Source organism: Siphateles boraxobius, unplaced genomic scaffold (genome assembly GCF_051911475.1).
Source record: "Siphateles boraxobius isolate OS27281-9 unplaced genomic scaffold, OSU_SipBor_1 49, whole genome shotgun sequence".
Classification (NCBI taxonomy): Eukaryota; Metazoa; Chordata; class Actinopteri; order Cypriniformes; family Leuciscidae; genus Siphateles; species Siphateles boraxobius.
The window spans coordinates 7,595,844-7,620,340 of NW_027509130.1; the positions used below are offsets into that span (position 1 = coordinate 7,595,844).

The 24,497-nt window shown below is 36.6% G+C and overlaps 2 protein-coding genes across 3 annotated transcripts; one reads left to right on the top strand and one right to left on the bottom strand.

The window, feature by feature from the left end:
- Positions 1-195: 195 nt before the first annotated feature.
- On the bottom strand, positions 196-15,393 carry rnps1 (RNA binding protein S1, serine-rich domain). 2 transcript variants are annotated; one of them, XM_077202279.1, is made up of 7 exons: positions 15,246-15,393; positions 13,349-13,516; positions 9,296-9,487; positions 9,100-9,205; positions 3,516-3,669; positions 1,030-1,171; positions 196-763 (listed from the first exon to the last, which is right to left on the bottom strand). In XM_077202279.1, coding segments are annotated over exons 1-7 (870 nt in total). In that variant the 5' UTR covers positions 15,248-15,393; the 3' UTR covers positions 196-657. The 2 variants fall into 2 exon arrangements, with proteins under 2 accessions (XP_077058394.1, XP_077058393.1); XM_077202278.1 differs by having other exon boundaries at positions 9,296-9,492; positions 13,342-13,516.
- On the top strand, positions 15,321-24,234 carry LOC143710971 (uncharacterized). Its single transcript, XM_077202249.1, has 4 exons — positions 15,321-15,555; positions 18,025-18,636; positions 22,705-22,851; positions 23,140-24,234. Exons 2-4 carry the CDS (start codon positions 18,064-18,066, stop codon positions 24,013-24,015), a joined length of 1,596 nt encoding a protein of 531 aa, XP_077058364.1. The 5' UTR covers positions 15,321-15,555; positions 18,025-18,063; the 3' UTR covers positions 24,016-24,234.
- The last annotated feature ends 263 nt before the right edge of the window (positions 24,235-24,497 follow it).

The following is a 24,497-nucleotide window of genomic DNA, read 5'->3' on the forward strand; positions in this document are numbered from 1 at the left end:
TAAAAGCCTGATGCATTAAAGATGATGCTCAACAAAGACTTTATATTTTGTCAATAGCTTCAATAAACTGTTCAGGCTTTACAGGTATAAAACAACTGAATACTTAGGAAAACATCTTTTGTGTTTTCAAGGAATAATAAATAAAAAAACGTCACGTAGGTTTGCACAGGAACAACAGATGATGACTACTGAGGATTTTACTTGTGAAACTGGTTTATTGATTTTTCTGTTTTCAATCTTACAGATCATCAGATTTTACAGGATTAGGAGGTGATGTTGAGAGATGAATTGAGGAACCGCTAATGTCACTAAGAGAAACAATTCCATGAAAAATGCTAACATTTGGATAAAAAAGTCATGCATTTTAATCACACAACATAAACCGGTAAAAAGCTGAGTTTCTCAAAAAAAAAAAAGCACATTACAAAATGAGTCACATTAAAATTAAGCATCTAGCACAATCCCAGTGAGTGTACAAACACAGAAGCAATAAAAAACCAAGCACATCCACCCTATCTTCAATGATGTTATAAGACTAGGCTTTTACGTACAATCCTGAGGGGTGCTAGAGGAAAAAGAAAAAAAAAGAATTTATTTGCTCCAGCTAAAATATGAAAGCGCCATCAGGAGAAGCCATTGGTGAGAATGGAGCGTCGGCTAACGGGACGAGTTGGAGCTGGAGCGGGAACGATGTCGTCTGCGACCCGGAGACCTGGAGCGAGAGCGTCTTCTCACCGGGGAGCGTCGCCGAGGAGAGCGAGACCTGTGGAAAGAACAAACTGTCAGCTTCGGAAAAGATAAATCACAGATGTGCATGCGCTTATTACCTGATAAGACACATAAAAGGCAGATAGCCTGTCTACTACGAGGACGAATAAACAGAAACACAAGGTGAAAGGACAGATCAGACATTTGGAAACAGGTGCGAAGTGTGGACTAAAATGAAATTTAGGCCGGATAGATTGGTTCCCATCGACCTGCACAGAAAACACAACATCCTAGTCGGACTAAAACAGTTAAAAAGCCAACCTTCTCCTCATGCGAGGCGGCGTGCGGCGCCACATGGGCGGCGGAGGAGGCATGCGGCGCGGAGGGGACGGTCTTCTCATGGGAGGTCGGATCCTCTGGGGCAGGACAGCAGTGGCTGTGATTTCCTGACCGTCGATCTGGCCTGAGGAGAACAGCAGAGAGTGAGGAACCCCTTCTAACAAACACATGGCCATTGATCAGCCTTATTTTAGATTCAGTGACATTATTTAAGGGTTTTCGGGAACACTTTACAATCAGGTCTCATTTGTTAACATTGATCATTATTGCATTATCATTAGTTTAACAAAAATCAAATTGTTCATTGTTTGTTCATGTTAGTTCACAGTGCATTTACAAATGTTAAATTAGTGCTGGGCGGTTTGACCAAAAATATATATCATGTTTTTTTTTCAAAATTATGCCGGTTTTCCGGTTTATGAAGGTTTTTTTTTTTCATGCATAATCAGGTGTTCAAAGCATTTTCTACTGGTTTAGAGAGGAATTACTGCAGTAAATTGACTTAGGATGGTCTATTTTACTGTCATTAGTGAATATTGTAGAATAGAATAGCGCCCAGTATAACCTAAAATTGTTATTTCTTAACGTTCTAATAACTAGGAAATAACGTTAATACAACGTTTATATAACGGGAGAATTGAATGTTCTAATGACGTTTGAACGATGTTCTTATAACCAAGCAAGAACGTTAATACAACGTTTATATAACTAGAGAATTGAACGGTTCTTATAACGTTTTGAATTAAGTTCTTATTACCAAGAAATTACGTGAATACAACATCTAAAACACTGGACGTTCTGAATGTTCCTAGAACATTCAGAAATAACGTTTTTAAAACTTAATGGGAAATTGTTAGCTGGGGAAGAGGAGAGATTCGCGATTGCACTGAACACGTTTTAAGTGCAGGATTCTCTGAGCGAGCCCAGAGAAAATAGACCTATTCTAACAAGAGGAGAGTGTATCTGAGAGCGCGGCACATTATATTCCGCGCGCGAGCAGAGAGATTCCCGCTCGCGCATTATATTAATGTACTTTCGCGCTACAATAATGCGCTCTCGACATTTGAGAGGAAAATAACGCCATAGTTCTGCAGCATCCATCTTCCCTGTAACGTAACACCAGAGCACTGCTGCTTACCCCATAGACTGTAAAAGGTTTACCCTCGCCGTCGCTGCTTAGAAGTGCAACATTGTAAAGGGTCCGTCTGAAACAGTGTCGCGCGCCGCAGCGTAACGTTCGTTCCGAACGTTGTGTAATTAAATACATTGGTATGGCGGTATATTAAAAATATCATAAAAATATACACCGGTTTTCGGTATGAACCGGTATACCGCCCAGCACTTTATTAAATACAATAATTTTATTTTAAAAATGTGTTAGTAAATGTTGTAGAAATATTATTTGTTAGTTCATGTTGACTAATGTAGTTAACTAATGTTGACAAATGAAACATTACCATACATTTTAAAATTACATTTTAATTTCTAAACTTTTGTAATTTTGTTTTGCATTGGTCATTAATAAAAATAAGAACTTGATAGACATATAATAAATAGTTAAATTAATTTATTATTTATTTTAGTACTTCAAGTTTAATGAAATAAAAATGAGAAATTTTGCCTTGGTAACGATGAAAAATGATAAAAATATATATATATATTAAAAAAATATATATATATATAAATATATTGTATTTGAATGGTACCCCTTTACAATATTCACTTCACAACATGATATTAGTTAACATGAACTTGCAATAAACAATTATTCAATATCATATCTACATTTACCAATACTAACAATAAAATCAAAAGTTGTAACTGTAAACATTAATGAACTGTGAACTAACATGAATAAACAACAAACAATTGAATTTTAATTAACATTAACAAAGGTTAAAAATTGCTCATAGGTGGACTAAGCAATTTCTGAGAAACACAAACCCAAATAAACACACCCCTTCCTTCATTGCAAGAGTGGACGTCTCCTTACCATAACTGAAGCTAAGCAAAATAATGTTTCACAAAAAAGATAGATATGACCTTCCTGCTTCGGTCTCTCCGGCGCTGGAAAACTTTTCAATTTACACGGGTCCTAAAGCTCTTTCCTTGATCATAACGCTTTTTTTCCAGTAATATTCCTTCTGAGCTTTTCTCTTTTGTAATGTCTCTCAGCCACCTCTCTCCCTTCAGATCTCCCTCTTTCTCTCTCTCTCCCCCCTCCATCATGAGTGGACACACCCCCTACTGCTGATTGGCTACAAGTGTGTTGCATTGCTCGGCCCGATTCCCCGTTTAACAGCGTTTCTCAGAAATTGCTTACAGTACCTTTAACTAATGTTAACATGAGACTATTGAAAAGTGTTATCATATTAGTTAACTTATTTTATTTCATGCAACAAAAATGTTTTACAGTTTTAGTTAACGATAATAACCCTACAAATTATGCAATTCAGTTGCTTTTTTACCTCCGTCCATGTGTTTCAGGGCTTTCTGGGCGTCCTCTGGAGACTCATATTCCACATAAGCGTAACCCTTTGACAAATTAGGGTGCAAACGGTCTGGAGGCATGTCAATCATCTTGATCTTTCCATATGTTGAAAAGATCTCTTGAATATGTTCCTATAGGAAATCAAGTACAGAAGCACAAAGCATTATAGTAGCAGCAATTTTCACATATAGATAAATAATACAAATATCATGAGTTAATTTGCATTCTTTTTGTAATATAAAAAAATACTTAAATTACACAATATATTTAATTGCTTTTATTTAATTTTTTTCAATTTCTGAATGTCTTGAATAATGAATGCTGCTGTTAAATACCTGCAAAAGTGTTCTGAAATGTTTAAATATGCAAATGTAGTCAATTAAATGTGCATAAGATTTAGAAATCTGGATAAACACTGGATAAAGTCAGTTTCAATATTCATGTTTAATTTTGTTGACAGTCAAAGGTTTTCACAGAGGGGATTTTGGTTATCACTTTATCACTCTTTAATCAGAGAAAACAGTCTAAATCCAGAAAAAATATCATCATGTTTCAGGAAGTGTTATATAAATCAGACAACTGAAATGAAGAAACCCCAGTAAAAACTTTAAGTGCTGCTGAACTGGAGGCGGAGATTTCTGACAAAATCATTTTGAGAAATCAGCCTTTAAAGATATATATTGCAAATTAAATCTACAGACGCAAATTGATAATCTGAATCTATATCTAAAAAAAAAAAAGACAAGTAAACAAAATAACATGCAAACTAGAGGTTCTGACAAAATATTAATTGCTTTATTCTTTAAAAAAATATATTTATTCAAATTAAATAATTTTAAAAAAAATCAGTCAATGTCTCATTCATAAAGACTTGTTTCATTATTGGATGAATCAGCGTTTGTGAATACATCTTTAAAATGAACAATTCAGTGACAAACATTTCTTTTAAAACACTCACTTGTCGCCACCTCCTGGCATAACGATAAGCAACACAATTAATACTCTTATTTTGATCACTACCATAGTCATCACTCTTTATACTCAAACTATCCCAGTAACATTTTATCCAGTTATTTAAAAGTTTGTAACACATAAATAACGATAATGTGTGGTTGAAAAGACAGTTTGTGAAGCGGTATCATACTGTACATTTACATGGTAGCTACTCTCTCCGAATCAGAGCTACCGCAGATTTGAATGTTGCAATGTGATGATTGTACTTTCAACGGTTAACTAAAGTTTACACAGTTTCACATCTCAAGTGTTAGCAGCACGAGTTCTGTCACTGCCATATTTAATGAGCGTGTTCACATAGGAAGAATGACGACCGACCCTCTCATTCATTAACATGGGCAGCGAAAACATAACCGCTGATGCTTGCACAGTGAAACATATCGTTGTCAGTTAGGAATAATATCACGTGGGTGTTTGAATTAGGGGTGTAAATCAGACAATTCATCACAATACGATATTGATTCTCTCAGCCAGTGATACGATATTTGCCGATACCTCAAATAATTCTGCGAAACGATTACGATTCGATTCAGGGCTATGTCAATCGATTTCTCGATATTTAAATATTTTGTGCCAAGTGTACGCAACCAGGTATGTTTATTAACTCACAAATGCATCCAAAAATATATAACATGAAAGTTGAATTAAACAATGAAAATTGCACACCTTCTCTCAATAGGCCTATTTCACAAAAATGGCCGCCAAGACCGGAAGTATGGTAAACTTTTTTCCGGTGAAAGCGCTTGGAGCAGCGCTTGGGGCAGGAGTTGCAGTCGAAGGACAAAATAATGCCGAGACTATTGCGTACCTTTTCAACCCAAAGAAGAAACAACCCTATTTATCATTTCACGGCTTTCCGTGTTTTGCGGGGTTTCATGGAACAACTGGGGAGAAGTTAAATCACGCCAGACACAGACGGCACAAAGACGTGTGTGGAGGAAGCAGATGTTGAAATGGAGTGATGCCCTGACACAAAACATGTTTATATTGCACTCGATTGTTATCCGATTTGCACGTCATGAACTTTTATTTATTATTATTATTATTAACTGTTGGCAAATTAAAATTGTTTGTAGAAGTTGTTTTCTGTAACTTTCTTTACCTTTTTTCTTTTTACCTGGGTGCGCTTTGCCATTCCTGCTGTTTACTTGTGCAAGCAAAGGCAGCTGGAACATTTATTAAACGTGTAGCATACTTTCCAAATCATTACATATAGTATTATAAAATCAGACGTTTGTGATATTAAAAAAACATTTTAGAATAACTTTTAAAATTGAGAACACAGAGCCGTTTTTCCCGTGAGTGGGACTGGAAAACCCAGAGTGGATTAAGAGCGGAATGATAACAGAACGCTTGGAGTGCAAAGAGGAACGTGATTTTGCTCCAGTCCAGGCTTTGATCACATCCCCCTAAGCAGGGTGAACAGACACCTCGTCCTTAATTTAAGACCCATTCAAACTAAAATTAAGACATTTATTACACTATTTGAGAAATGTGAGCATATTTACGGCCTTAAAATTATGAAAAGTGCATTTAAGACATAAGGAGAGTGGGGAACCCTGATATTGACGGAATTCCGTCATAGACTCTCTCGTAGCGGCAGAGAACTTTAATCCCTGTATTACTGAATATAAAATTACATACATTATATATTAGTAAGTAGATCATCTCTCACATTTTTAAATATATGAAGATTCCGTATGTATTATTCAATATATTTTAATACATTAACACCATATATTATTCTGTATATTTTCAAATATGCTGTGAGACCCTTCATATATAGTAGGGCTGCCCGATTATGGAAAAAATCATAATCACGATTATTTTGGTCAGTATTGAAATAACGATTATGTAACACGATTATTTCACATGACTCTGGGAACGTGTTGCATTTATTAAAAGACACCTTTCAACAACTCTTAAAAAAAAATCTAAATTTGAACATTTAATGCACTTTTTGAACTATTAAACAGACCTGCAAACTCACAAGTGGTGAAAAAGGTGACCTGTTTACAAAGTAATCTGTTGTAGGGGGTCACAGGGCATTATTTACCTTAATAAAGGACAATTTATTAAACCTTACTAAATATGTTTTATGTCAAATTCTTACATTTGATCAAATTCAGTTTTAATAAAAAGGGCTGTTATCCATTAAATTAATTTACACTGCAAAATTACAACTGTAAAATATTATGAGATTAATGTTTAAACAAATAATGAAATAAAAAATAAAATCAATGAAACCTTTAAACAATAAATCAATAGGTGGCGACAAGTGACCGTCTTAATAAATGAATCCATTTAAACGATTCGTTCAAAATAATGAATCATTCAGTAACAAAACACAGTGTTGCTTTTCTTTTGTAACTATTTTTGTCGGTGAAATAGAACAAAACCCGTCAATATTGCACCTAAAATGCAAGTTAATACATATAAACTAGGCTACCTGTTTATTAAACTATAAATTCAATGTAACATTCGCAATCGTGATATTATAGAACAGCTCTTAGTCGTGTTATGTTACTTAACTATATCATATATTATTAATAAAAAAACCTCAACATTTCTACCTTTTATATATTTCTTCTGTGAGTTGTGTGAGCTGTTAGGCTGATTTGTTTTGATTTCTCCACTAATGTCTCTCACAAATAGACAGCGCAGCTTCCAGAAACTATCCATTACCAATCTCTGTTTGCACTGACTGTATAAGACCAAAACCATCTCGCGTTTCGATCGGTCGGGCAAGTAAAACTCTTTCACTTGTAACTTAAAAATCCCCTATTCCCGGTCAAGCGTTAATGTCGCTCCCTGTGTTTATTCTCGATTTGTTTCGTGCTTTAATCGTATTTACTCGATTTGTACTATTTTGGAGATCGTTTGGAGCCAAAATCGAAATTGAAATTCGGTTAATTGCACAGCCCTAATATATAGGGCAATATATTTTCATAAGAGGACCCCAGACAGTAAAATGTGATTTTGTAACATCATGATTTTTTAAAAACATAATATCCCTCACTTCATTCATGTTTTTAGTCTAACCATTTTTTTATTATTTGCCTTAATTTCATTATTAGACCTACTAGCAACGTTAGGTCGAATTCACTGTAAAGATGTACAATTCTTAGTTTCATTCATGGTGGTAACATGAAAAATTAGCCATAATAGTGGAAGATTGCTGCAATCTCCTGGACAAACTAACACTTATAACATGATATTTTAACAAAAGCCACTACATTTCACTCAATCAGACATTTCAATTTATTTATTTAGTTTTATTTAATTATTTAAGTGTGAGCTTAGTCAACAAGTGTCATGCCATGCAATGAAAGGAATTTTTTTTATGTAGGCAAACGTCAAGAATTTGTTACCTTATTTCGATCTTTTCATAGCTCCCTGAAAACTGTCAACACAACGGACAACATCTGCCATGCTTACTTTTGTCAGATATATGAATGACTGAGAGAGGAAACCATAGACAGTAAAAGAAAACAAGCTGTTCACAGTCCACTTTGAGAATGAATGGCGATCGTAGCGGGTGGCTGGGCGACCGGAAGTATCGCTACCCTACTTCCGGTCTTGGTCGCCATTTTTGAAATAGGCCTATTGGGACATTTACAAGTTGTTTGTTGCAAGTTACAAGTTAAAAAAAAAAAAAAACATGATATATGAAAATGAACAAGAAAGGAGTTATCTGTTTTTGCAAATTAACTCTATAACAGAAGAGTTGATTTGCAAAAACAGATAACTCTGTTCTTGTTCATTTTCATACATCATGTTTTTTTATTGTGCATTTGAATATCAATCAAACTGCAGCTGGGTTGTTTTGATTAACAAAAAAAAATACAGGTAACATATTTTTTGTTTTTGTGTGTGTGGTAAAAGCAGTTAACTCCAAGTGATTGCTATGATACTTAATAAAATACTTGCTTAATCTTTGTAACATTAATCTCCTCAGCTAAAATAGATGCCTGATAAACCTTGCTGTTGTGATTACACGCAATACAGGGAGCTTTTTCCTTACCACTAACGTGCTGCTTTAGCAAGGTTCTGTGAAAAAGTTTCAGCCTTTATTTTCCTTTTTCGCCCCAAAGATGATTTCACAGGTTCATTGAAATTACCCATCCTCGATCACTTTTAGTCAGCTTTGATGAAACTCCTCTAAGCTAACTCGTCTTTTCAAAGTGACTAACAGCTTTGTCACCTGACCAGAATACTGCGCACTGATTCGCTAAAACAGACTTTTCGGGTTTTGTTCAGAAACAAGGGTGTTTGTCGTTTCTGCTGTAAAACATGAACTTGCGATGCCTTGACAGTGGAAAATACCGGCTTTTGTGACAAAGGGATTAGTCAATCTTGTCAGGCGTCCATTTCAGATGAGAAAAGTTACGTGAGGATGTGGAGAGTGTCAAAATAAAGGAACCGTGTATCGATATTTTATGTGTGGCATCGATCCATATCGATGTATTGTTACACCCCTAGTTTGAATCAAGATCGTGATCTTTTAACGATTAATCGTGCAGCACTACGGTAATCTTCAACTGTACCTTGGTTACGTTCCTGGTGAGTCTTCCCAGATAAAGTTTGGTGGGTTTGGGGCTCGGGCTCCTCCTCTTCCTCTCTTTTTCATCAGTCCGTTTTTGTGATTTGGACCTGGTTAAAAGCGCAAACCCACGTTCAGTAAGTAACAATGGCACAACCAGGCATTAACTGGTTAATATCACAAGAAAGCCAGGAACCTACTTTGATCGCGAGCGGCGCCGATTGTCATGGCGACGGCGGCCTGGACTGGGAGACCCGGAGGACCCGGATGAACTAGAGGAACGAGAGGAACTGGACGAACCGGAGCGGCTGGAACCAGAAGAAGAGCTGGACCCACTGGACGAGCCGGAACTGGATCCAGAGCTGCTGCTGGAGCTGGAACTGGACCGGGATCTGAAGTCAGAAGAAAAACGCATGATCAGAAATATTTAACCCTATACACCTGAAGTGTACCACACAGTAACCTTATAAAACAGGCTCAGTTTGTGAAAACTGCACAGCATTATTTACAGCAGATTCACAGGATCAAAAAGAGCCCAAACCATCACTTGGATCTAAAGATGTTCTCTCATGAAGTTATAACACATAACTCCACAAGCACACATGTAGCTAAGTAAATCAAATGTATTTTAACGTGGCGTTTAAGCTTGTAACTTCATTAAACATGCATTGACTGCAGAAAAGGACATCATTACTAAGTGGATTCTTCCGATTGAAATGAGTCCAAAATCAACATAAATCATTGCTTCGATCACAAGATATTCTTCATGGAGGAGCAACAAATGTATAAATGCCTTCCGGGTGTCAAGGGCTAAACAAAAAGGGTACTTTGGTTCCAAATACGGTAACTTTTGATTAATTTGTTATCAGCACAAATTTGATCCAGATGCAGGGGAACTTCACCAAAAAAAGAATTGTCCTCCTACCTTTTTTCCTTCCTGAGTTATTGCATGTCAAAAAAGAAAGATAAGTAAAATTAAAATAAAAAAGTATTATGTCTTTTATCAGCAGTTTCTAAGCATTAGAATAATTAAGCAATAGGAGTACTTAATTTATTTTTCTTCCTTAAAAATGTAAACGGTTTTCTATCAAACAATAGCTACTAGGGATGCACCGATACCACGTTTTTCAGAATAGATCCGATACCAGAAATTCTGAGTATCGACCGATACCAGCGCAGTTTTTTTTTAACAATTAAGTAGAATTTATGTAACTCTGTGTGTTGATCTGATAATCACTCTTTTGTGTGTTAAACACAATCTACTTAATACAGACAACTTCATTATAAATAAAAAAATATATGATCATAATGTATGACAAAAATGCTATTAAAAAACTAGATTAGTGGACAATTCAGCAGTAAAATTTAGTCAAAACCATGAGTCCACAATAATTGTATAAAATCTGAACATTTAGTGAAAAAAAAGAGAGACAATGAGTGTAACACTAAATCTGGTAAAACGCGTCACATTGCTCTTTGTATTGTTGTAAAATACATTCATGAAAAACAAGATAACAAAAATCAAAAAGATAAATTATTTTATATATAGCTATAGGCTACTACAATTGAGACATGTTTTAAATGTGTAGCACATCTGTTTGATGAGGCTGCAACATATGATAGATAGAACAGAACAAGAAAGGCTATTAATAATCTTTCATTGTGTCACTGTATTATGATATGAAAGGCTGCAATACAGTGCAGCACAGAGCGCTTATGCGCATCCCACGCGCAGAACGATGCGCTTGAAGCAACATGGAGTCACAGCGCGACGAGTCCGCATTGAAAAGTTCAAAGTACAAAGGAAAGACATATTGATGCGTAGTGTATTATACAGTGTCTATCTATGCAATAGTCTATTGAGCCTTTTCTTTTAACGGTTTTAAATTTCAGTTACTGTGCACGTGAAGGACAATTATAGTGCTCTGACTCTACTCTAGTGTTGTGACAGACACCCGGTAGAAAGGAACATGATTAAGTTACAGCAATAAAGTCCTGCAAGATACAGTTGTTTTATGCGAAACCATAGAGCTTTATCTACAGATCAAGTATAATAATATTAACATTGAATCATCTTGGAGAGTTTCATCGTGTTGACTGTCGTAACCGAACGAGACACGATGATGTGAATGAAGAATGATTGACAGCGGCAGCGGAGGGAAAAGTTTACGTGATCTTGAATTTAATGGCTATATCGGAGCCGATACTGAGTATCGTTTGATTGTCTGGTTAACCTTGACGCATCAATGTATCAAACAATAACTACGTTTACATGTCATTATTTCCAATTAGACATGTGCCGGTATTCGGTAATGCGATAAATCGCGGTAATGAATATGCACGATATTGTTATCGCGGGGACTTCGAAATACCGTGAAAAATAATAGATCAGATTTTTGATTTTTAGAACGCGCATCAGCTTATTTTCCATCAACCGCTTAAAAAAACAATGCGTATATGCTGCACAAAACACGTGCGCACTTTGATGTAAATGATCCCCACATCACATGTATAAGCACTGTGTGAATGCAGTGTGCACTCTAGTCTAATGTAAACAATCCTCACATGGAAAAGAAGCACGGCGGAAGGAGGAACGCTGCCGACTATTTATCCCCCGCATGGCTGCCAACTCTCACGCATTCAGCAGCTTGAGACTCACGCAATTGACACTTTCACACGGTCTCGCGCCACACATCCATTTTCTCACGCAGAGAAAAATCGCGGAGCAAAGAGGACACTGACACCGACAGACTAGACAGAGCAGGTTACTTTTGATATGAAAAAAATATCAGCTCTCAGGTTTTATAACGAAATTCAGACAATAAATACTGTTTTGGTGCTTGTAAATGACGTGACAGATCGCGCGCCTCAGTTCAAGTAAACCGATCATCTGTTACTTTTTATTAAAGATACAGTACAACCCACCGAAAGGTATACGTACTTTCGATCAATCAGTGTTTTTCAACCACGGAAAGAGGTCAATAACACTGCAGGAGAACAATTATGTCACAGAACGTTACATTTACCTCAGGAAAGCCATTTAATGTTAGTTGACTATAAGAAAATAGCTATAGAGAGGAGTATTTTGCTAAATATGTGCACTATATTACATATTTTAATATATGTTTACTTGTCATTATATAATTGTTGTTATAATGAAAATTACGGCATATTACATTTTTATATTTATATTATTATTATATTTATATTGTATGCATTATATTTAATTTCTCTCTGTATGTTTACAGCATTATGTGAGATATATTTTTTCTTGAGAAAAAATTAAATGCAGGCTATCTACTGTAGCCTACCTAATATTTATCCAAATGAGTCAATATTGAATCAAGATTGAAATTAAATCCAAGAATTTAATTGAAATCATGAAAATTGTGTTAAGCAATAATACAAACAGTAGCCTCAGTAACTGTACCATGTAAACATTATAACATGTTGTCACTAAAAAATAAAATTAATGTTTTGACAATCACAATTACACATTGTGATGCAAGTTTTTTTTAGATACCCCCAATCCGTCTGTTTCTCTTGTGCAATTAAAATATCGTGATAATACCGTATACCGTGATAAAAGCTCAATCAATTAATCGCAGCATGAAAATTTGATACCGGCACATGCCTATTTCCAATAATAATAGTAATGATTTAATCATACACGACGCAAACAAATCTCTTTCCTCCTATTTAGACGCGATTATTCACTAAGAATTGTGGTTATTCTTTAATCACCTTGATTCACAAACGTCAATGCACACACAGCACAACTGAACCCACATACAGTAGGCGTGCTCCAACCATATTTAAGTGAATTGCAAAACATTTCTGTGGATGTATTGGATCTTTTCGGTGACATGCCTAAATTTCTTCATTTCGATGTTTTTGACCATCAACACTGCATTATATTCGTGTAGCACAACTTTGTCAACATGAAATCAGTTTCTTCAGCACCCCCAAAATGTGATGCCTCCTTTATCACCAAGTTTACAAACCTGCGCGTGAGTCGCATTACAACATCATCCGCTTTGGTGAGAGTGGAATATATGCCTTTTAAAGTGTTTACATGCCTGTTTATTGTTATTTAAATCACATTTTACAATAATTATGTTTCTACCATTATGAGCTTAATTGCATCAATTTGATCTAAGTATTGTGTTTTTACGTGGTATAGTTTGATATCAATATTGCATTATAAATCTCATTCTAATGCCATATCGAGGGTGCATGTAAACAGTGTTGACCTGCTGCTGCTGCTCCCGGTGGAGTTACTGCGCCGCTTCCGGATCTTGTCTCTGCCTCTCTCCTTATCCTTCTCCTTCTCCGCTCCCTCTTTCCCAGCAGGTTTCTCCTTCCCTCGTTCCCTGGGTTTGTCCTCTGAACGCTCCCTGCGCTTGGTTGGTGATGGTGCCCTGTGCGAAGAAAGAAAAACAATAGGAAAAATGCTGATAAATTATTTTTTTTCCATTGCCGTGTCTCAAACTAGTGAGCTGTCGCAGTCATAATAATGTAATGCAGTTTTACTCGGTTCAAAGCTTTAATGTGTTTTTCATGCCATTGTTTGCCTTTTTGCACATGATATTAAAAACCTTTAGCTGGAGGGGGGAAGAAAAGGATGCTTATTTAATAACACTTTATAGGGGACATTAGGCATTGGGACATTGGCAGCGAATATACAATGTGAAGCAGAGTTCTTAAAGGGATAGCTCACCCAAAAATTTTAATTCTGTCATCATTTACTCACCCTCATGTCGATACAAACGCGTAAGACTTTCGTTCATCTTCAGAACACAAATGAAGATCTTTATGATGAAACCTGAGTTTTCTGTCCCTCCATTGACAGCAACGCAACTAACACTTTCCAGTCCCAGAAAGGTAGGAAAGTAATCCACGGGACTGCATTGGTTCGACCTCAATTTTATGAAGCGTTTTTATAAGTGCTTCGTTTCCACATAAAAAAAACAACAACATAATTTACCACTTTATTTACAAAATATTAATCTCCAAAGTGCATTCATGAGATCAGCATGAGGCTTGCTCTTTCTGCTGATGCGAGAGCGCACGTTGGAGATTAGCCTAATATTTTGTAAATAAAGTGATAAACTTTTTTTATGCGCAAACAAAGCACTTGCATTGGTTTATAAACATGAGATTAAACCACTGCACTTGAGTCACATGAACTACTTTAATGATGCATTTACTACCTTTCTGGTGGTTGCTGTCAATGGAGGGACAGAAAGCTCTCGGATTTAATTAAAAATAGCTTAATTTGTGTTCTGAAGATTAACGAAGGTTTGGCAGGTTTTGAACAACAAGACAGTGAATAGTTAATGAAACAATTTTCATTTTTGGGTTTACTAACCCTTTAAAACTACCTTATCAGTGACAGAAATATGATGAAAACCATTAATAACATTATTAATATTAATCACTTCAAGCTCTTCAGGAAAGTTCATAGGATGCAACAAACTGAGATAATTGTGAACATTTATCTTACCATTTAATTACTGAACATCAGTATGAACTATTTTACACATTTTAGTCATCAAAACTTGTAAAAATTTAAATTAAATGTTTTATATGTATACTGCCAACCAAGTGTAACGTTATATTATGCATTCATATATGTTTTGTATATAACCAAATTTCGTGATTTTATTCTTAAGATCCTTATCCTTAAGATCAAACGTTAGTTTAAGATTATTTCACTATAATTATCATTAGATTGCTTAGAATACGACAAAGAGAATCGTTTCAATTTAAGTAGAAAGTGATGCTCTGAAATATCAAACATTTACGTTACCATCAAGGACATTAAATGTGCAAACTGACAAACGAACAGCAAAATCCTGCCTTAATAGTATAAAACTTGATATTTTATTGCATACATATTTAACACAAATCTGAAACATTTGAGGTTTTGTTTTTAAAAACAATTAACAGTTAAGTATATTGATTCTCTCCATTCAACGCGGCGAGCTAATGCTAACCCCGCCGATATTAACCCAAGATATGCAAAATATCGACGATTAATGATAAGAAACGCGGCTAGTATATTTCTGCGTACATACAAACCCATTTACGAGACAAAAAACAGGTAGCAAGTGATAAATATTGATCATAATAAACATTCAGACTTACATGATAAATGAGCAGCGCGCGACACATTCAACGCCGAGCTCAACAGTTGTCGCGTCTTATTGACGTATACGAGAGGGCGCAGGGGTGATGACGCAATCGCTGCGACAGTCTGAAGGAGGCGGGGTGTGTGTGTTATTGCAATAATCATAAAGTAAAACACAAATTTGTGCGTTTCATCGACACTTACTGTTGTCGTGTTGACATTATCTGATGCACGTTACGGATATGGATACGATCGTCGTCACGTGACTTTATAATGGAGCATATCGTCGTTTCAAACATACATAACAAAACAGCAAAGTCGCAGTAGGTGAGAGATGTTTGATTTCTATTGTGTTCTGAGTGCACTAGATCCCTACGCAGGGTCCCTACATGAATCTGTACTTGTTCCCTGCTTGGAGGTGTTTAAAAAATGCTGGGCTAAACCTTTTGAATAAACAACTTAAACCAGCTGTGGAGGGTGTTCGCTGCTCATGCTTGTGTGTTTTGATTGTTTGACAGACAGGGTTTAAGGGCACTTATTAGACGGGCAGACCAGCTAAACAGTTTGGAACGTTTATTTTGGAATAGTGCTTGCAATTCCATATGTTTTTAAAGTATGCAGTGCATTATATACTACAAAGAAGAGTAGTCTTTCATTCTTTTTTTAATTTTAAGAGAAACAAAAATGGCATTCAATAGAAGAGGCTTAGACCAAAAGAAGGAAAAATGAATGTGTATGTATGTGTGTGTGTGTGTGTGTGTGTGTGTGTATAATATACATATTGTGCCCATCTGCACAGGCAAGAACTAATAAATAATAACCTTATAAACACAAAAATAGATGTATCTGAGTATACAATTATCACAGGGTATTAACAAAATATTATAGTAAATCATATTTATCAAATAAATATAAATCCAACTAAATCCTTTTTTTTATTTAAATTATTATTACCAAAACTATTACTGAAAGAGTTAGATTTTATTTTTTTAATCTTTCAACATTCATTTATATAGCGCTTTATACAATACCGATTGTTTCAAAGCAGCTTTACAGTGATGACAGGAAAATAACGATTCAATGATGCAAACAGAATTCATTTCAGCTGTACAGCGGCTCTAAAAGAAAATCGTGTCATTGTTCAGTGTTGACTCAGTTCTGTTGTCATCAATCAAAAATATAATCAATTATTATATTAGTTAATTTCATCTATAAAGCAGTTCTGGAGAAAACAGTGATGTCATCGTCCAGCTCAGTTCAGTTTTTTTATATAATGGTGTCAATGCAGGCAGATCAATAATATTGTTGAATATTAAATGTCCGCAACTAAGCAAGCCAAAAGCCAAAGGCAACATTGGCGAGGAATCAAAACTCCATCAGTGACCGAAATTCTGTAGGAAAAAACCTTGGGAGAAACCAGGCCCAACAGTGTATGATTATGATTCAGGAAGCATTAGGTCAGAAGTCAGATTGGGATCTATAGCATTCAAATATTCATCCAGTTCCTTCTGCTTGAAGATCGATTCATTACGCCGATATGGAGATGAAGCTGGCCATAGGTCTGTGCGGAGGTCCTGTCTGGTCAACTTATTCAACATTATAACAGGGCCATAGACAAAAAATAATAGGGTTATTACAATATTATAATAAATAATATTTATCAACTAGGCCTACATCCAACAAAATCAGTTTATTGTTTTTAATTATTTATAGTCTGTCAGTGTCCAGCTTTTTTATTGCCCTTTTCCCCTATCACATATTTTAGTAATCATCATAAGTTATAAATCATTTGAAAGCTTAAACAATAGGGGTGTAATGATACCCTCATGTCACGATACGATATTATTGCGATACTCCAAGACATATGGTGAAAGGTTAACAAAAAATGTATTGTTGATTAAAATGCTAAATTTGGTATTACATTGTGGGTGTAAATGAAATGGTCACACGAGAATAAAAATATTCATGATATTGATGATATTTTAGACGAATATGCTTTCACTCTGTCACTGACTAGATATATTTAACATAAGAACTTCTTATGGTTAGTAATGTAGGACACTTGTAACATAAGACATTTGGCATTGTCAGGACCCACAAATATTCTCCCATTGCATTATTATACATTATATTCAACATCACATATAGTAGTTTAATGTAGTACCGACACTAAAACTCTGAAAACTTGAATTTTTTCACACACATTAATTTTCATTTTGGGTGAATTATACACACAACAGATTGTCACACAATCCACGATACATATTGATGCATTTTTATATTGCGATATATTGTTACACCCCTATTAAACACTCAAAATGAATCTTATGAAAACATTTTTAAATTGGACATTTCATTACCATGAAATTAGTATTTTAGAACCTTATAGTGGGCTTCATTTTTGTGATAACTTCAAATTTGGAACGTAACTTTTAGAATCCAAATTATGTTGTAAAATATATATTTTGTATAAAATATATACGTTTTTTTAGTTCAGTACATGTGCTTTACAGTAAATTTAAACTTCTTTAGCTTTTATTTTTTTTTATGATTTCAGTTCTGCAATATAAATTCTGCTGAGCGTCTTCTTTAAAAAGAGGCCAACCTTAATTACAACCATTTAGGTTGAGAATGAGATCTATGCTAAAAAAAAAAAAAAAGGAGGTGACAGTTAACGGGTTCATTTTTGAAACGGCTTATTTGTTGTCATTTTACCAAGCAATTCTTAAAGACTACAAACATTTGTGGACGTAATATTTCATTCCGAACATAACCGTGTTTTTGCATTCATTTCAGGATCCCGCTTTTCAGTGTGCCGTCACTGTGTTGTCCAGCATGGGCCGACTGGACGACGCTGCCAAGCGCAAGGTGGTGGAGCTGCGGGAGGCGGGTTTGAGCTTCCGGAAGATCAAAGCCGTGCTGGAGCTGGAGAACATCAAGGTGTCTGCGCAGGCCATCTACCTTTTCCTGAAGGAGTTTCAAGGCAGAGCTCGGAAGCAGGACGGAGCCGCTAGGAACAGCGGCCACACGGGGCCGACGGCGGGCTCTGAGACCCGGCGGGTCGGCTGGAGCGATCAGCAGCTGAGGAACCTCCTAAGAGAAGCTTCCCGAGTCGCTGCTTCCCAGCAGCCCGGGTCCTCCTCGGATGCGAGAGGAGGACAGTCTTCCGGGACGGGTCCGGCTGGCAGGAGGGAGGCTCAGGGTGGGGAGAAAGACGAGGACATCCGGATTGTCAGCGTGACCTCGTTGGCACAGGGGTCGCAGAATGCCGGGATCCAAGGGCCGCGCTCGGGAGTCGGGACGAGTGGCGCTTCTTACGTTAGACGACGACACACACCTTCACCTGCCAATCCTGTGCTGGTGGCTCGCAAACGACTCCTGGATAAGGCCTTGCTCCACAGAGCGCGGGTGGGTGGATTGTACTGACATATTCTGAAAATTCAGCTTTGACCACAGGAATAAATTACATTTTAAAACATTACAATGGAAAACGGTTATTTGAAATTTCAAAAAAAAAAAATCTGTTTTTTTTGGTCATATATATTAGTCTCTTGGTGAGCATAAGATACCTCTTTCAAAAACAATAAAAAAAACTTATATATATATATATCCCATATTATAGTCTAAATAAATAGTCATGATACAGATATATATATATATATATATATATATATATATATATATATATATATGAAGAGTTCAGATGCAAAAGCCTCTAAGTACCATCTGAAATTTTCTTCTAGAATGATGATTTTTATCAAGCTCGTATATTTAAGTTCAGTAATTTCACTTAAATGACAATTAATAGGTAATTTTCATTGGCATTTAAGTGAATTGGCATTCATTGGCACTGAATATATATATATAATTATATATATATATAATTTCTGCATTGTGACTTTATTTCCATGACAATTAAGCAAATTTCTCCTCTAATCCGCAGGACTATAATGAATTTCATTATAAAATGACATTACAGTAATGTGAATTTAAAAAAAAAAATGATTTATGCACCAAGCATTACAATGCTTTTTAATTATGTAGCCTAAAACAATTTACTTTAAAGTAAAAATGACAGTCATTTAACAAAAAATAAAAGTAAAATGTGCACAATAAGCATGAACTTATTTTTCATAAAAACACAATACTAAAAAGACATATAACTCATAAAAAGGCTTATTTTTAGGCTTATCTTAAAAATTAATATATATATATATATATTAGAGGTGGGCATAGATTATTTTTTTTAATCTAGATTAATCTAGATTAATATTGAAATTAATCTAGATTAATCTAGATCAATAATGCCAAAAATGCCATTCGACAATCGAGGAGCAAAAGTCGAATATCGTAAAAAAAAAAAAAAAAAAAAAAAAAAATTGCAATGACAGAAAGGGAGGCCAATTTCATCTTTATCGATTTGTCATCAAACAAACTGTTTATTAATTGAACAAGTAACATGTTTTCGTCCTTTTTTAACAGTCCGTTTTTGCATCGCCAATGCTCGTTAGATCAAAAAATAATGTCATCATATGTCATAATGATTTTATGTGAACCTGCCTTGTTACTGCAATAGCCTCATTTTTAAACAAATTAGTTTCAATCAATGTAAACTATTCGTGTGATTATGCCACTGCGCAATACACGCGCAATACACACACATTACCGCGGGATGGCGGGTGTTCATTTCATAAACTGTGGACAATGGTAGCTTATTTAACCTGTTAACCAGTGCGCCGACGCTCTGAAGCGTTTTTTTTTTTTTGTAGCCTATAAATTAATGTATGTCCAAAAACCGGATAATGTCATACTTTTTATTAGTGCTATCGTTGCGTAATAATCTGTTTGGTTGTAAAATGTATTACCCGAATGAAATGAAATCGAATGTATCGTCCTGTGGAATCATTCATTCACAGACAGCATACGAAGATGTTCAACTAATAAAGATCTTGATCGCTGGCAAAAATATGATGCATTTGCAGATTGCCTTTCACTAGACTAGACTGTAGATCGGCCACTTCATCCAACGCTCTTGACGCTCTTAAATCTTCCTGTTTCGACTCCGAGTGTGATTGAACGCGCTTCAGACGATTCAGTGCGCGAGGAACTGAACAGATCAACTGATTCGCGAACCGATTTAGACAGATCATCTGACAACTTATTTGATGAAACTTCTTTGAACAGAATCGACTCAAAAGAGTGATTCATTTGTAAATGAGCATCGCTCATGCCCATACAAAGGACACAGCGCGCTTGGAATAAACTCATTTAACAACGTATTGCATTAAAATAAAGTAACGAGAGGAACGTTTAGTACAGTGGCGGTTCTAGGGGGTGGCCAGGGGGGGCCAGTGCCCCTGTGACAACAAGCTTGGCCCCCCTTGTGGCCCCCCTAAATGTGGAGTGTGAAATAATTACAAAACTTACAAAGTTACAAAACTGTTTTTTGCTATCGTTGTTTATCATTGTTATCGTTGTATGCCTATCATTTTTTATTATTCTATTTTTGTGGATTTGCTTGTTGACGTGACAATTCGCATCACATTCGCGGGAATCGCGGCAGAATAACGTCTGTCTCATGCACGCGAGAGAGGAGAGAAGAAGAAAGCTGGTAAATGTCAGTTCAGTTGTAAGTTCATTCTTTATGTGCGTATGGGGTGTGCGATGTGTATTTTTTATTATGATATTGTAATCAAAACTATAGTAGGAGGCACTGTGAGCTGACATCGCATTTGTCTATCGTCCTTTCACTGCTGTGTGCAGTTCATAGGTAGCCTATGCCCCCAAATTAGTTTTTGTCTTATATTTATATCATATTATGTTCTTATATTAGAATATCAAATCAACAAGTGCGCTGTTTCCCGTGCACAATTGCAACTGTGATTGATGTTATACAACAATTAAATTAACAATAAGTTAACATTGGGAGTTACTTTTTAGACACAATATTGTCAATATTGTTTGTTTTCCCTTTATTTCGCCGACTAGAATTTCAAAATGAAACCGTAGCAGAGTCAGACAGCGATGATTACTTGACTGAAATCCGCGTTTGGAAAGGAATCACTTGCTTCTTTCCCGAATGAATCAGCCGTTTGAACGAATCGGTTGAATGAATGACTCCCTCAACTCACTTAAGACAGGGACTTACCGCGGCCTACTGGCGGTTTTAGTTTCATATTTAAAGTACCCTTTAATTAAAACTCAAAATTCGAAATCATTTCATATTTAAACATTGATTAAAAAAAAATCTCATAGCTTTATTTATGCAATTGTAAATGGAGGGTAAATATATTAATGCCGCTTCTGTGTCTCCTCTGCACTGCAAAGATGGATTTTGATTGAATGATTTAATTTGACTGGTAACAGTGGTACTGTATAATTATTGTATAATTAAGTATTATTGTATAAATAAGTAAAATTACTGTATAATTTGAATGTTAGTATTTGACATAAAAGTTGATGCATAACTCTAAATAAGTTTAGAAAGAATGTCCATAGGTGAAATTGCCCCTGGAAATCAATTTAAGGTGGCAAATTTTGCCCTTAATTAAAAAATTAATTTCTGTCACTGCTGTGAGCTGACCACTGCATAGAATATGAAAATATGAATATCTTTGTGAGTCTGCTGTCAACAACAGGCCTAAACCAGCCATGGCACCAGCACAAAAACACAATCAGTATCATCTAATTATTATCAACAAAACGTTGAAAATATTGAGATATATTTTTGTCAATATTGCGCACCCCTAATGTACGGTATTAATTTTAGATTTCTTCAGGTCTTAAAAAGCCTTAAATTTGACTTTAAAAAGTGTGCAGGAACCCTGTAAACGGTTAGACATAGTTACCTAGCAAGTCAGTTATTTTCAGTAAATGAATTAATAAGCTTCTTGGTCCCCATTGCTTTTGCTCTATAGTTCTCACCAAAATGAAGAGAAAGAAGGACATCATGTCAATTACAGTTACTGTGACTAATACTGAATATGTAATGCAAATGTAAAAATATAATGGAAATGCAAATACATTGAATGATTATAAACATGGTATTTTGCCTGTTAATGCCTGCAGTGCAGTGCAGAAAATGATATGACAACAATAAAGTCTAAATGTAACTGGCCCCTCTAACAGTACAACTGGCCCCATCTTGGCCCCCCCAGTTTAAATGGTCTAGAACCGCCACTGGTTTAGTAAAACTGTACACCTTGTGTCCCTGACAGGAAAATACCCTGCTGCGCGATCTGTGACAGTAGGCGCGGCGTCAATTATGTCAAATATAGGCTATAATTGCGCGAAAATATAACGATATTCGAAAAATTCATTTTATGATCCCAACCCAACTTTGAGAATAGATTAACGGCGATATATTTTTTATAGCCCGATAAGAGTCTCACGTTAACGCAGCACGTTAACGCCGATAACGGCCCACCACTAATATATATATATATTTGCCTTAACTAATCCCCGTGTTTTGTGAAGGTAAGAGACGGCGGTCCTCAGACCGGCCAGCAGGTGTCGGTGTCAGTGAGGCGAGATCCGTCCTGCTTATCTGGTCCTGATGGGAGAAAGCTTGTGTTACCACAGACAGCTTCTTATGACCTCACCACAGCCAGACCTCCAAACATGGTGAGTTATGAAGCATCATCATAAATCCAGTACTATTATGATTAGAGATAGAAAAAAACAAACATTTTGTACAACCAATAATAATTATGTTTTGTGAAGTGAATGAAGATGATGAAAATGAAGTGTCCCATAACCAATATGCAAAAGCATTTTTACATCATTTAATAAAAGTATCAATTTAAAACTTGTATATTAATGTTAATAATAAAAATGAGCCTTGGGTTTGGCTGCTCACTATTTCTTGCCCATATACATGATGGATGGCTTAATTAAATCTTTATTTCTCAGAGATTATTGCACCAAGGAGCCAGTCCTCACAGGAGATGGATGAACCAGCGTGTGGGTGTTCCTGTTCGCGCTCTTCAACACCCTCCCCGTGTCGACATCCGCCTCCCCGACCCGGCCACATCCCAAAATGCATCCCCCTCTGCACGGGTCCAAAGCGTGACCAACCAGCCTTCCCCTCCTCCTCCTCCTCCTCCCCCCCAGCGGAGCGCCCTGGACCCTGTCGCGGTGAGCACCCTACAGGAGCAGATCCAGTCGTTGGGCTCAGAGCTGAGGAGTTTGGGCCTGGCGTTGAGGATGATGGTGGACCAACAAGGCCGACTGGAGAGAGAACAATCCCAGCAGACTCAAGTCCAGAAGCAGATCCTCAGCACCCTGCAGGATCTCGCATCCAAATTCGACCCTCTGCAGTCCTCATGTGCTCCAGCATCGTGTTCGCTGGCCTCTTCGGCGCCGTTCAGCCAGACCGCGACCAGCCAGGGCGCCTACGCTCAGTGCAGCCAAGCCCAGACGCGATACAACGAGATCCACGATTCCGGTCTCGAGAGCATCGAGGTGTTCTCTCTGGACCAGCTCAGCCCACCCACCATGAACGGGTTTCAGCAGTGCCCGACCTCCGGCGGGCCCCCGTTCACCCACGCTCAAACGCGCACGCCGACGTTCACTCAGTCCCGCGCGCAAACATACTCGCCCAGCACACTCCCGTACCCACAGCCACACACAGACTCCTTTACAGGGATGGATAGTAAATCAGGAGACATGCCTTCAACCAGTTCAGACGGATCATTCCAGGCGTGTAGCCCTCCTAACCAGTCCTCCAGTCTTCCGGTTTCACCGCACGAGCCCGAGCTGAACATTATCAAGGTGGAGAACGTCTGAGAAATGGCTGAAATCTGGACTTCAGTATCCAAATGCTTTGGGCTACAGTGTATTTTATTTCACTTTATTGTACTCTTTTAGGTTGGCAGAGAAACGCACACCAAGAAACTTATACCAAGTTTTTTTTTGTTTTTAAATCAGTGTTTTCCATTTTATTTTATTTAATAGAGTAATTTAGCCTTTTTTTATATGAAAAGGAAATAAATATCACAGTAGACATAGTTTGTGCTGTTGTCTTTTTATTTTTCCACATGATCAAACGGACAAAACAGTCAAAATATTTACTACACAGTATCCATACAAATGTGTAGTAAATATGATTTTTTTGTGGGGGGGGGGGGACACACGCAAACCTGAAAACAGCAATAGTTGATTGGATAACACAGTATATGATCATGTAAAAAAAATAAGGTTTAGGATGTAAATTCATTGTGTTGCACAAGCAGATATGTGACGGGTTGTGTTGGGTTTGGGGGGGGGGG